This window comes from Oratosquilla oratoria, chromosome 6 (assembly GCF_046742065.1).
Source record: "Oratosquilla oratoria isolate Oo_2021 chromosome 6, ASM4674206v1, whole genome shotgun sequence".
NCBI classification, from domain to species: Eukaryota; Metazoa; Arthropoda; class Malacostraca; order Stomatopoda; family Squillidae; genus Oratosquilla; species Oratosquilla oratoria.
This window is the reverse complement of record NC_134782.1, coordinates 83,727,772-83,742,955: the sequence shown is the minus strand read 5'-3', so window position 1 is coordinate 83,742,955 and position 15,184 is coordinate 83,727,772. Positions and strand designations below refer to the sequence as shown.

Sequence of the window (15,184 nt, the reverse complement as noted above, 5' to 3'; positions counted from 1 at the left end):
TCCTTTCTAATTAAGAACAACTGTGTTGAGGATTGAGTAACTATATTTTCATTTGTGTGCTCTTGTCCGAGTAAACTGTCCATTTTTATTTGTGTTTTTGTCCGAGTAAACTGTCCATTTTTATGTGTGTTTTTGTCCGAGTAGAAGCTCTCATACCTAACAACAACAAATATATCTTGTCCATATACAATATTCGAACGCGTCGATGAAATTAATCTATATTTCAGGAAATTAATACAAAATAGATGTTCACCAATTTATTGTAACCACTTACGGAGGGTTGAGTGTAGCATAAAGGCTTACTTGGGGATTATGTATGTATATTACATGTAAATACAAAGGATTTTCATCTACTTAATGTCAACGTTTGGGGGGGATTGGCTGTGGCAGATATTTAACCGACTCGTGGATAATTTAAAAGTAAAATATTTTATTCTTATGTTAATATAAGAATATATAAAAAGTTTATGAAAGCGAGTCGGCTACAGTGAATCTGAACAATACGTCGATGCCATTCACTATTCAAGTGAGAGAAAGAAAGGACGATATGGGAATCTCTGCCTATCGAGAGAACCCCCCCCCATATCCCCTTTCAGGTGAACAAAACAACCAGGAGTTGGCTAGGGCATAATAAGCGACCAGGACCGCCGTCTAACATTCACAAACAGACATGCAATATACAAGAAGACAAAGAATGTGAGTCATTCAGCTGACCTCCTGAGAATCAGGTTAACTCGGGTCGTGCATCTTGTGTATGTGTTGGCTCTGCGGGCTTCGAGCTGCCACGCGAAGTAGTCGTGCAGGTTGGGCACTCTTTGCCTCACCTCCATCTCGTAGTTGTCTAAGGAGATGGCGAGTTCCTCAGGAATGGGTTCTCCAGTGAGTTCTACTTCGGCATTCAGGCTCTTGCGAGCGAGTTGTAGGATGTACAGCTCGAGGATGTGCAAGAGGCTGAGGAGTTTCGAGATTCGAAGAGATAGGGCCTGTCGGACGGAACCTCGCCCCAATCGGAGAGTCTTGTAGAAGAGCTCCCCTACATCGTCGAGATGTCTACGAAGCAGGTCCTTCGTTTTCCTCGTCACGTTTATTTTTGCCCGAAGAGCCTCGTAGTCGTCGCGCAAACTTTGAATGAGACTGTGAGAACTCTCTTGGGGTCCTCCTTGGCACCTGCCGGTACCTGATCCTCGTGAGGTAAGAGGGTTTGTACCACCCAGGTCATCCTCGGTGACCACGTGACCTGAGTCTGGGGCAGGGGTCGTGTTGCCTTGAGGATGGGGAGGTTCATTCTTTGTGGGATCTGGGATACTAGAACCGGGGTATGGAGCTGCAGTTGTGCAAGCACCAAAAACCCGTCCTGTCCTGCTGTTTGAACCAGGATCAGCAACTGTTTTGGTGCAAGTATCAGATTCGTTGCACGTGCTTTTTATAACGGGGTTGCTTTTGTTAGTGTAAATCGTTGTAATATTTTCTTCAGAAAAGATGTCAGTCGTCGTGCCCCTTGTATCAGCGACAGAAGGAACCATATCATCCTCCTGGCGTGCATCGGTAGTAGTAGTAGTAGTTTCTTTTATATCTAACACATCATTATTTTCCTCTGTGTCAAGTTTGTCCTCAGATCTTCCTAAATCGTCAGTCCTGTTCTTGGCCTTCCTCTTTGTTATTGTTGCAATTTCCGTGTTGTCATTTTGATGAGTTATTTTGAAGTCCCTTTCTTTGTAACTAGTCATGAGTTTTGTTGTATTATTCTTTGTAGATTTGGTTTTTCGCATATTGGTGTTGTTCTCTCTCTTATGAATGCCTGGTGTTTTAGTCTCCTTATTTCCAGAAATTGTTTCTGTTGTAGAAGAGGTGTTCTTCTGTTTCCTATGGGTGCTTGGCGTTTCATCGACATCAAAGTAAACCATTCCCTTGCACGGGCTCTCGATGTTGGTGATGTTATTTGAAATTTCTAGATTCATAACATCGCTAATTCTTGTGCAACCTAATAATGCAGTGGAAACTTCTGTTTTCTCGTTTACATTATGGGAGGTTTCGTCATGTCTTTTGTTTGCCATTGTTTCTCCAACTGAGTTTGTCGTTTTCTCACTACCTCCTCCATACCTGCCTGGATCTAAATCCGCTCCAAAATTTATCGTAATGTTTAATCTTGCATGCATGCCAGGTCCATTATTGTCTGAAAAATCTTTTCTGTTTTCCGATTTTACTGGAGTAATGACATTTGTGTTCTGTGATTTGATGTCTTCCATATTTGCACATTTCGTATCTGTGGTTGCAACGAAATCGCTCCCTATTTCAGAGTTTTTTATATTTTCATATTCTTTATATGAAACTTTTACTTTTGGAATATTTTTGATATTTGTGTGTCCTCCTCTGGCGCTTTTGTTTTTGTTATTTTCAAATCCTGTCATAATGTTGTTTGTATGTCTCTCATCTATGCCATAAGCGTCGTCGTTCTCTGAATATTTGACCTTTTTGGGGGGCATTGTCGTCTCGTATCTGCTTGCTTCCACGCTTTCCGTACACCTACATCCTGCATTAATATTGCCTGGATCCTTTTCCACATTCGTTAATCTAGCTGAAGTATTTACCGGACCTGGAATTTCCGGAGCTGCATTCGAAATGTTTTCATTCCCTGCGCCTGTATTCAACATGTCTACTCTTTTTAAACCTGTAAATTCTGTAACCGAATTTGGTACATCCGTGACATCGTCGGTACAACAAGATAAGTTCATATTGTGCATACAATAACCATTGATAAATTCAATTTATGTGTCACAAATCAAAATAAAGGTAAATTTCCCAGAGCGAAAGCCAAACCTGTGGATATGTTGTGGTCCTTTGAATATCTAGGTGATGTGTAGCGTCGTCTTTCAAAATCGTGAATGGCACTGATCATGAAAATATTGGAATTCAGACTCGTAATATTTTAGTATTAAAACAACGTTTGGACATAACAAACAAGTAAAAATAGCAGCTGTAATATATGGATTTCATTTGTATGTGACTGCATTAATACGTTAATACTGTGCAATTTAAAATGCATGTCAAGTAAATCGTTTATTAGAAATGTTTTTTATCAAATACATTTCAATATCATAGTTTTATATTTCACGTATATTGTGTGCAAATTTTGATAAAAATGCATTAATAGATTAAGTTGATAACATTTTCAGAATAATACCGAATATGTAAAATCATATACTGTTCATTACTGCGACATGACGTCATGTCGGCAAGGTTTGGTAATACAGGGTAGACAAGTCTTTGTTCATACGTATACATGATTTTTGTTTTACTTTTGCTTAAATATTGAGTATATTCCACATGGAAATTTGATAATTTTTGCCACTATTGTGTGTGCGTGACTTGTATTTAAAATTAAGTAGCTACAAATAAAGGTGAACTACTAAACTACTATTAGAAAGGATAACATGTTTTTGAAGAACATGGATAAATTATGCACATGCACACGTGATCCAAGGCACACATATGCCTCATACACGCACACGAACGATATAATTGCAAAATATATACAGCGATATCGAATTTTTTATCAACAAATGATTCCAACAAGAAATATTGGAGCTTCCGATCGTCTTTAATCGATTCCTCATCTTGTTGAAGGTATTCCGTCAATTAGATATCCCATAAATGGTGAAGAATTTAGGAATCCACAGATAGGCGAGGTCACGTCTCCGCAACCGAAAAGGTCGATGCGAACGGCTGTCGAGTCGGGTGTTTCAATACGGTAAAGTTGTTCAGTTTTGTTTCTCTTCATGGTAGATGATTTTATGCATCTAGTGCAGTGGCTCTCAAACTTTTTCGTGAGCGACCCTATTTGAAACATTACAATCCTTCGCGACCCAGAAACAAAATGGAATAAATAATGTTTACAGCTTTTCTTTAACAAAATTAGATTAACAGAATCCATGAACAGACATTACATAAGTAATATGCGGTTTAAAGAAAAAATTAATTAGTCAAGTATGTGAAATACCCTGAAAACGTGAGAATTTTCCGCGTCCCAGGTCAAAGAAACCATTCAGGCCGGATTCCACTTTTTGAAGTGGATAAAATTGTCTCTTTTATGAAAGAATGAGGTACAGTAAGGGCGTCACAGTGACGAACGTTAATGAGTCGTATGCGGTGAAGGAATTGTACAACATCTTCATCTACGTCATGGGATGCATAACTGCGACCAAGATTTACCTTATGCCTATCTAAAGAAACATCACAAGTGAGGACGAATTATTTATTAATACGACGTTTCGCTTGATACAGTTTTACAAATACATGTATTATGCTTAATGTCCTAAACAGACCGGCTACTCGTAGCTTTCACATAGCGATTTGGTTTATCTTATCCTTTGCGCTCATGACCTAGTTTTCCTGAACTGGTGACCTGTTTTTGCAAACTTTATGAAGTGTGTCACACTTTTTTTTTGTTTTGCAGTCAAATAGAACTTGTCAACGTGGCAAGAAACTGTATCTGCAGGCTTCCGTCTTTTTTTTTCAACGTTGACAGGTTCCTAGACAAGAATTTTTTCTCAACTCTAAAACTTGTCATGATATGAGAATGTTATGTTTCATTCATTTAACAATTCTGCCAATTTGTAATGAACACGCAATTTTATCTGTTTATTATTAACAAATAGCGTTTCTGATTTTCATCTGTTCTCTAAGTTTTGTTGCACATTTTTCTTTTTGTTTGCGACGTAATCGGACAAATCCCCACCGCGTCATGATTTGGGGGATTTTTTTTTATATATATCCTACGGAACAATAGTGACATATCATGGCAGGAGACGGATACAGAAAATATATGTAATAATAAAGATAAATAGAATAGAAAAATATCCTTTGATAATTTCTATGGGGGGAGTATAAGAAAATAGGGTTGACTGAATATAATCTTCAACTGCCTTTAAAAATGGCCATCATACACAGGGACAAGGTTACCTCAACGTATTTTCTCTGGATTAGGCCTCAGGCCTCAGTGACCTCACCTCCCGTACCCTAATCCGCTAAATATGGACAAGATTTACTTGAAGATTATATTCCTCTCTTTGTGCAATGCTCGTTAATTCAATTCTCAATGTAATGTTTTGCATGTGTTTTCCTCATTCGCTTCATATAAAATGCTTTACTTTTCCTTTTCATATTGCTATGTTCGTTAATGTAATTACGTATTACCCTCACTCACTCAATATAAAAAGCTTTACGTAAGGATTACGTTTCCTCTTCATATTGCAATATTTGTTGTTGTAATTCCGGGCGCAATATCCCTGGAAATAATATCGCAGCGGTTTGGAAGGCCTAAGTGGGGCAGCATGACGGAGATTTAATAGTGGAATCGCCTCAAATCAGATATAATTCTGGATTTTATTGTATGAAATGAACAGCCAATATAGGGGGTCGTCTAATACAGATTGACATGCTATACATAACTTTTTGGGCAAGAAAATAATTAACTACATATTCATCTGTCAGAAATTTGAAATCGAAATCACATCGTCTCTCTGAAAAGAGTCGTTGACAGTGGGTTTGATTGGATGTCTGTACAGTCAGAGTATGTCTTGTACAACTGTACCATATATTTTCGGCTTCAGCCTCTTCTTTGGCGTAGGCTTCGCATGGGTTCGCCCAGGTCAAACCAGCCTAATCGTACCTCAGGTCATCTTTCCCTCTCTCCTTCGCCTCGTAACATTAATACCTTTCGTTTCACCTCATTTCGACACGTACGTGACACCACAAGAAATATGAGACATCCACCTCCACATTAAACGATGCAGCGACTGCCGGGTTCACTAAGTATATATTTGAGAATACAATTGTGGCACATCTTCTTATTTTTATTTATTTTTTGTTTTCCCCAGTGTTATGTGCGAGGAGCACATAACACGTTATCATACCTGACTACAATTTCACATATTGTTCCGACTTGGGTTGTATCCTTATTCCTCCGTTAGCATATTGAAATGTATGGGCTACACCGCCTTCTGTGGCTCTCCAATCATTTATAAATCTTTGCATTCTTTCGATTTTTTGTATGTTCAAATTTTCATGTATGTATGCATGCGGGTACACAGCTTCTGTGGGAGTCCTAACATACTGCTCTATTATGTGATGTACAAATACAATGCTTCAGTACGTGATTTGAAATCTGGGGTGATCGAAAAAGGATAGGGGACAAGATAAGGCTTCCTCCCTGTAATTACCCAAAATAAACGATTTGAGGTTAACTGGGTCAGGTGACCAGTGACCTTATGGTTTTGAGGTTGTACAAATTGGGGTCGGAGTGTCCGCCTCTTCTCTCCGTGCCTCCCGGACACTTGCCCAACAGGGGACTCTTGAACCGCACTCACTGGCAGACCCACAGATCTTAGAGGTGGTTTGATCTCGTTAATAAGTCCCAAACGTGAGATCAGAAAAAAATACAACACAATTTCCTTTACATATTGCTGTGATCACTGTATTGATAGTAATAAAGTATAATAAAGTAACTTCTCTCTGATATGGTGTAAAAGGAAATAGTAACCAAAAACTTGTGAGTCCTGATTCTTTGATAATTATGAAAGCAGAATTATTCGTCAATGAATTCTACCCTCTACAGGAAAGTTCCCTTTGGAAACATAGTCAGGAATATTTCTGTAAAATGTGCCACATTAGCGTGCGGTATACCATACATTTGCACATTAGCGTGCGGTCTACCTGTATTTTTACATAGCATGCTGTCTACCTGCATTTTACACATTAGCGTGCAGTCTAACTGCACTTTTCTCTAACTAACATAACCGTACTCATCAACTTGTCGGAATACATTAACAAAGGCTCGTTCCAACAATATATTTAATTTTGATCTCGTTATTTTTTTTCTGTATTGAGTATTGGCTGCTTAAGTTATGTATATTCAGTATGAATCTAGTGATATCCATTTGTACAAAGTTCTATTGCATTCTTGTTGTCTAGGTATCTATAATTATAGAGGCTTGCTAGGTATCGATAGTCACAGAAGATTGTTAGGTATCACTAGTCATAGAGAATTGTTATGTATCTCAAGCCATAAAGAATTGCTAATTATCTCAGGTATAGCACATTCTTAAACTATATTAGGGTAGATAAGTCGTATATATACAATGTAGTTGATTCCCACATTATTTAAGTAATAATTGTCCTTGGGTTAATGATTAATGTAAGCTTTAATTTTTCCAAGCGTTATTATTTGGTTAACCGTCCGCCATGAGATAAATAATACACGATCAATACATTAATGTTCTTCACAGAGTATGCAAATAAAGTTATATATAAATACATTTCATAATGCAATGGCCATCCTTGAATGTGATATAATCTTTACAATATACGATTTGATTACAATAGACGTACAACAATGATCCTACCAAGATTACAAATTAATTTGCAGTAAAGCTATACGCGTGCAGGGGACACTGCAGCAGTGGCGTGTTGCCACACATGTATAATGATTTGTTGTAAACTATGCATGTGGTTACACGCAAATAGTTTAATTATATACCAGTGCCAATGATGTAGAGAATCAGGTATAGGAATGTGCCTGGATGTAGTAATTTTATTAGATGACAGATATATTGTACACTCATCACTGAAACAGACAGGGATGGTGGAAGAAAAGGAAGAGGTATCGTAAAAGTAACAGAATACAATGATATAGTATTCTTATATACTCTTAAAACAGTTGTTTCCGATGCAATTGCTCCTGGCGATCGTTGCTTACCATGCTAGCTGATGGAATTGCAATAACTAACTACATTTCGACATTTGTTATCACGAGAGTCGTTCCAAAAGTTGAAGATCTACGAAGACGGGAGTGGCACCATTAAAACGAGCGACCTTTTGTGCTCCAGAATTTGTTTATCTACGTAGTCACCACCATTCTCAATGCTCTTTTGCCGGCGATGTTATAGGAGGAAACGCTGCCCACATAATGCGTCCATCAGAGGTCCAAACAAGTGGAAGTCTGACGGTGCCAGGTCGGGACTATATGGTGGGTGAGACAGCACCGTCCAGCCAAACTTTGTCACACATTCCGTGGCCTTCAAACTTAAGTGTGGCCTGGCGTTGTCGTGTTGCAAACGGAATGTTTCCCTTTTCTCTGGCCTTACAAAGGCAATCCGGCCCTTCAGCTTGTTCAACGTTTCAACGTAACGGTCAGAGTTGACAGTCGCCCCTGGTTCCAAGAAATCCAGGTGGATGACACCTTTCCTGTCCCAGAAGATGGTGGACATCACTTTGCCTGCAGATGTCTGAGTTTTGAATTTCTCCTTTGCTGGGGAGTGTGAGTGGTGCCATTCCATCGACTGCCGTTTGGACTCCGGCTCGTAGTGGTGACACCACGTCTCGTCACCAGTGATGATGCGGTCCAAGACGTCCAAGAATCCGTCACCTTTGGCTCCGTACCGATCCAACAAGTCCTGACAGACATCCCGTCAGTGGTTCTTTTGGTCCTGCGTGAGCTTTCGTGGAACCCACGTAGCACACACTTTGCTGCATCCTAGGGATGGCAACATCGTTTCCAGTGGACTTACACCCACATCCAACTCTACACACATTTTATTCACTGTTATCCGCCGATCAGCCCGGATGAGTTATCGAGGCGTACTTTGTTTTCCGGGGTGGTGGCTGTGCATGGGCGTCCGGAGCTCACTTTGTCACTCACATCTCTATCGTCACTCTGAAATCGACGAACCCATCTCCTAACTGTGCTGACATCAACTGCATCGACTTCGTAAGCGTTCACCTGGCGTCGGTGAATGTTGATTGGTTCTATTTTTTTCTGCATGGAGGTATTTAATTACGCATCTCTGCTTCTGACGCACGTCCATGACAGGGATTGCTTTCTTAGAGTGTCACTCCATCAGTATCTGCAACAGAGAGATGAAACTTTCATCATGAAACTTTCATCATGACAATGCAATTTGCAATCCCCTAGGATCCCTTCGGGCGCAAAAAAAAGAAAAGAAAAAAAAAGAGGCATTACTTTTGGAACGACCTTTACGTATGTGTATGTATGTTCAGTTTGTAGAATCCCGGGTAATTTCTTGCTCACTAAATAAACCGTTATAATTTTCAAGATGCTATTCAGTGCACTACATATTAATTTTTACATTTGTAACGTTCCAAATTATTTTCACTTACGAAATGGTTCGTGAAATTCCGTCTTCAATTTCACATTTCTTAATATTACTCAATAAATTTTGCTTGTCTTATGGACAATTGATTTATGGAAGAATTTTTTTAGAGTAACTGATTTATATGAAATTGCCACAGGAATTGATAACAAAATTTGTGTGCGTGTGTATGCATATGGACAAGAGATAAGAAAGATGAATGTACGAGTTCTGAATTGTTTAAAATTAGAGCCATAATCCCAAGAGTGCAAAAATGGACAATAAACATGATGAAATTGTGTTAGTATGCATAAGGGCGAGAATTGTGTGGCTGTGGATGATATAGCGGGTGATGGCGAGTGTTTCAAGACGAAACTAATACATGTTGGAAGACACGTAAGAGATATTAGTGATCATGTCTGTGAGATATGACTGGAGAGTATATATCGAATAAATAATTTTCATCTATTTCTTTATTTATCAGTCTTCTCTGTTTTCTTTGTAAATTATTTTTCAGTATACAGTGCGTTAGCTACTCTGGCAACATGACAATATATAACTATATTGTGACTTATCATTCTGCATGAATTCTTGTCCATTGAATAAAAAAAATTGTTTGGAATATAAATCTTTGTAAACGATTATTCACTGAAACATAAATTTTCAACATTATTTTCATAATTTGTGGAATGAATTGATACATTTGACAAAGTTATTATTTAAGAATTTCCAAAATTATCTTTACATCGTTCTATTTTGCGCATGAAACTTTGCCTATTGTTTTCTGTGCAAATATGTGAATAATTGTTTTATGGAATATTGTCGTGCAGCCAGTTATTATTGGTGCTTCCAAAAGAGAGAGGAGAAAGGGTGAATGCGTTGCATCGTTTAAATTTTCAGCCATAAGTTAAAGACATGAGAGCAAAATGGGCAATAAACAGTGTACTAGGATGGATGAGCACGAGGAATACTTGACTGCAACGTAACGAAGATAGTATGGCTGATGGTGATACGTGTTTCGCGAAAAACCTAATGCACGAGTAAACATAGAGTAAGAAGGTTTATTGATCACGTGGTCGTGGATGATGGTGCCAGGAGGCAGTTTAGACAAGACATGAATGGGCCCGTTCGATAAGAACCTTCTATTTCATGACATTGTTCTCATATGTTACGCTTTCATTTCTCTTATATACTTTTCTTCTTTCAAAGCCGATTACAAAGGCGGGGCATGCCGACAGGAGAGCTTTTGGTCCATAACTAGGTCGGATGCGAAAAATTATAATAATGATAAATAAATAAAAGCTATAATAACATGATACCGTGTCATCTCTTTTGGTATAACTTTTCGTTTGCCTCATCTCATTTCCTTTCTTCGTAAGTTATTCATCAATATACAATGCTTTCTTTGACATTCTCCCATCAATGCCCACGATACTCATTTTTAAAAGAAATCTTGTGCTTCAACAAATACCTTCTACGTGTTCTTCTATTTTAAGACCTGCAATCATGAAAGAGGACACAAGAAGTCGTACTTGATCAAGGAGTTCTCGTTAACACACTTGTGAATAAGTTGACAAGACGTTTCTTGGGAAAATATGTTTTTTGCGAAAACACATCTATATCAATTTTTCATTCAAGTCTCACTGGTCGCAGATGGGGCTTTGCTGCCCTCATTATCGGTCCGTCTGTTATTTTTATGTCACTACCACATTCATTTACTTAGATACCAATGCAACGCAGTGGAGCTTTGCTACTCGCATACTTATTTCATTTATTATTATTATACGTTTGTTTATTTCTTACTCAGTAAAATATTATCACAGTCGACGAAGAAATACTTTTGATATATTTCGTAAGAGTTCATTATTTTCCTTACGATGTATTATCCTCAAGACGGACATCAGAGAGAATCGTGTCCCTGTCGCCCGTCTGCTACGATCGTGTTACCACAAATCAATGATATCGTTGGCGGGGTTCGGAAAAAAAGCCCCAACAGAAAAAAACAAAAAACAAAAATTCCTAGGAAAAAAGCCCCACCGGGAAAAAGTCCCACTTAGGAAAATCCCTGACGGAAAAAAGCCCCACCTTGAAAATACCCGGCGGCGGTAGCACATCACCTGAGCGTACGGCAGGCATCTGGATACGACGATATTCTCCAGACATGTAGGTCGCATCGAAATAATCTACCAGACAACTGAGTTGCTCCGAAATAACAGTTATTAAAAATTCCATCCCCTCCGAAACTCTGTCACATGGCAGAAAAGCCAAGGCATCTAACATAGAACAAAATAATCTACTTTCTTCGTCTGTCTTGTACAGTGTCACAAGGCCTAATTCCTGTATCTTCCTCCAGGCGTTCTGCGTTAAGTGGAAAAAACAACCGTGGCACTGAACGTGATCCCCGAATACAGTCCGGATAGCATTCACAGTCGCGAGTTCGAAATCGGTTGTGATTGTCGTAGGATCAAGGTTGAATCCTAGTGTGGCACACTGTTCAACAATGGCTTGGAACAGTTCTTCATATATGCTCTGAGTTTTGCCAGAAAGAAAGGCGTAGACACATGTTATCGCCGACTCGCCTAAAGGGCAACGAATTAAATAGTTGATGAAAGAGTTTCGGAGCAGTCCGGAATGTGCCATCCATAAACCATTGAGTGGAACGAGCAAGATAACGCAATCCCTCTTCAGTTGCAAAGGCAATAATCCGTCTACTGCTATCAGCACCACTATTATAGAACATGAACTCCTGACCATCAAACATAGTCCATGAATCGTCCAGTTTTAAATCTTGCAGACAAGCGGGATCTTTCGGAAGAGCGTTGCCTTTTGGTTGCGAATCGTGCGTTTCACAGACTCTGAGTTTCCAATCTCAGCACGCGCTGCGACAGGAAGATTAACAACAGTATCGGCAATAATCTGACTTGGCTTTCCTCTGGTGGCAGAAGTGTGCTCATTCATTTCAAGATATATCCAAGTCCGTGTACAGTGTTGCACTGCATTTTATAGACGTTTTGTTCACACTCTTCTTCGTGTACATATAACCATCGTAACAAAGTTTCTGCCCACCTTTGCTGTTTTTTATCATTTTCATGTGAATGTGGGACTTATATACCCACACCATTAGGAAAGTCTACTTCACACCTTTAATGCAATTAAACACCTCAACCTCACGGAATGTGAAACCAACTCACCGGGCCCTTTGAACTAGGTTTTATTTAAAACAAGTATTACTGTTATTAATAATAAGTATTATTATTTATAAATTGGTGTTTTTTCAGTGGGGCTTTTCCCCGGAATTCCGTTGGCGGACACTGTGGGGCTCCGGATTTCCAGTAATTCGAAACAGAAGCAACAGTCATCAATATTGATGCTGTTCGTCTTCTTATCATTATTAATGTAAATGATTGCCAGTGCCATATTTATCACTATCATCAGCATCGTTATATTTATGGTAACTTTTACCATTGATATTTTGATAGAGTTTTACCGTAGTTGATTAAAATGGCGTGGCAACAAACATGTAAACATTTGTGGAGGAGGGGGTACAGCACAAAATATATACACCGCTGAGCTGAATGTAAACATTGGATCAGGCGAAAGGGGTTAATTTCGCAAAGTGCTCGACAATGGAAAGCATCAGAACTTCACCGGAGGACGCTGTAATTTCACAAAGTGCTCGACAAGGGAAGATATTGAGTGATAAATAGGACGACGACCTGCCCGTTTGCGCGCAGCGATATTTTGTGAGGGTGTGGTGGTGTTGAGTAAGAAAGTTCTTGGATTGCTTGGTGACAGAACAGGTGTGTGCACTTTTGTCCTGTCTTGACTTGACCGACGGACAGAACACATATCTGCACATACTAATTTGGGTATAGGAGTGTGCAACTGTACTATATATTCTATGACTATCATATATATTTCGGGGTATAGGATTGTGTAAATACTGTGTATGGTGCGAGTCACTTTTTATTATCAATATCAAGCATGGCTGTTACCATGTTAAATTTAATCAACAAAGAAACTTCAAGGTCATATCACTTTCTGCAAACAAAAACGGCTTTATGTTCACATCATCAGTTATTTTTTTCCATGCTCATGATTGAATAAGACTTCACCAGCCATTAAATCTGTAAATGATACCGCTTTCCATAAGAAGTTTTCTACTTCAAAATTAATAAAGGCAATACAAATTCGTGTATGTGACTTCACATCTTAAACTGTTTTCCATTTCAAATGGATGTACAATTACTTGATGAATCTTACATTACCTATTCATTTCTTAATTTTCTTTGTTGAAATTCCCTCTCATAACACTGGCTTCGTTCCACAGTTATTGTTTTTGCAAATTGGGCTTTTTTCCTCCCTTTTAAATTTCCCATTTGTCACAATCAATACCACAGTCGGTAAAAAGAAAGAGTTGAATATGCGAGTTCATATATTTCGACTGCTTACTACAATCTTTTCCGACTGTGGTCTTACTACATTTCCCACCAATGGTTTCCCATGTGTGTTTTGTCCACTGAATATGTGGAGTTTTTGTCCCGTTGGGCTTTTGTCATCAGTTTCTATTTTGTGATACGGTTTATGATGTCAAAATGTAACAAAAATATACTGGAATGCGTTATACAGAAAGTTAAAAGGCGGACAAATGCTCAAAACATTTCAATACAATTATTTTTTGATATATTTTCACTCATCAAAATATATTGCTTTGTATGCATCACGTTTTTTGCTGAACTATTGTCTACTACACATTCCACCCTCGCTAGGATTATTTTAAAACAACCTAGTAGTGCAGGTTGTTGTTTTATGATGGAAAATATTTTGCTAGGATGATTTTTAAAAATGAACAGACTTGATAACCTAGCAAGTGCAGGCTGTTATTTTATGATTGGAAATATTTTACTTTGCAATATTTATCTATATCCCTATGATGTCTGTAAAAAATGACACGTGTTCATATACATGTGACCTTTGATACAGTCATATATTATAAAATGTATCTTGTGACTGATTTTTAGCAGAGATATATATGAGGATGTCATTTATGTAATTGATAATCTATCAATGTAAAAAATGAAATAATATTTATAATTTCATTTTTGGATGTAATCTGTTGGGGATGGTTTGAGTGGCAACAAGTAATGGGATCCGGGACATAATCCCTCCCGGACACAATCCCCCCGGACAAAATACATCCGGACAATATCCCTCCTGGACAGAATCCCTCCACAAAAGTGAGCGGGCTGGACAAAATCCCCCCACATTATTCAGATTAGCTACTCTCCTATTATATACCATCACATGCAAAGCAATTAACATCTTACCTTACCGAAGTGCTAATGCATACAGTACAGATATTTATACTTGTGTGAATAAATCATTTATGAAAAAAGTTTTTTGCTTCACTGCTACACCTTACAAACATGTATGAAAACATTATATATATTAAAATACATAAATAAACAGATACTCACATATACAGTCAAATGTTATATGAGAATATATACTAAAATACATTAATATATAATTACATTAATATATTGAAATACATAAACATATACTCTAGGAGGGATTCTGTCCAGGAGGGATTTTGTCCGGGGAGATTGTGTCCAGGAGGGATTATGTCCGGACACCCAGTAATGACCATTGCCGAGCTCACCCTCAACCCGACTTGTAAGTTATTAAAAGGTTCAAACCCAAAACGATACCTTAACTTACCCTAACCTAAATTTAATCTAACCAAACTTCATCTAACCTAACCAAATCTAACAAAATTTTACCTAACCTAACCCAATCTATCAACCTAATCTAATTTGACCTAGCCCATTCTGTAACACAACCCAATCAATCCATCTCGGCAAGAAACTAAGATGCATACTTATTTTTCTCTTTATAATTTGAAAACCATATAAAATAGCTTAATGGCAGCCAAAACAAATCGTGGTCTCATCTAAGTAAAATCATCACAGGAAAAGTGACAACGTCACTAGTAAAAGAATTTAGAGGTCACTACTATTCCGCTGTTAATAAATTTT

At 38.2% G+C, this 15,184-nt stretch overlaps 1 protein-coding gene across 1 annotated transcript; it reads right to left on the bottom strand.

The window, feature by feature from the left end:
- Positions 1 to 358: 358 nt before the first annotated feature.
- LOC143026129 (uncharacterized) lies at positions 359 to 8,333 on the bottom strand. The gene is made up of 3 exons (XM_076186133.1): positions 8,053 to 8,333; positions 2,818 to 2,888; positions 359 to 2,677 (listed from the first exon to the last, which is right to left on the bottom strand). The coding sequence occupies exons 1-3, from the start codon at positions 8,331 to 8,333 to the stop codon at positions 702 to 704; spliced, it is 2,328 nt and encodes a 775-aa protein (XP_076042248.1). The 3' UTR covers positions 359 to 701.
- Positions 8,334 to 15,184: the final 6,851 nt, after the last annotated feature.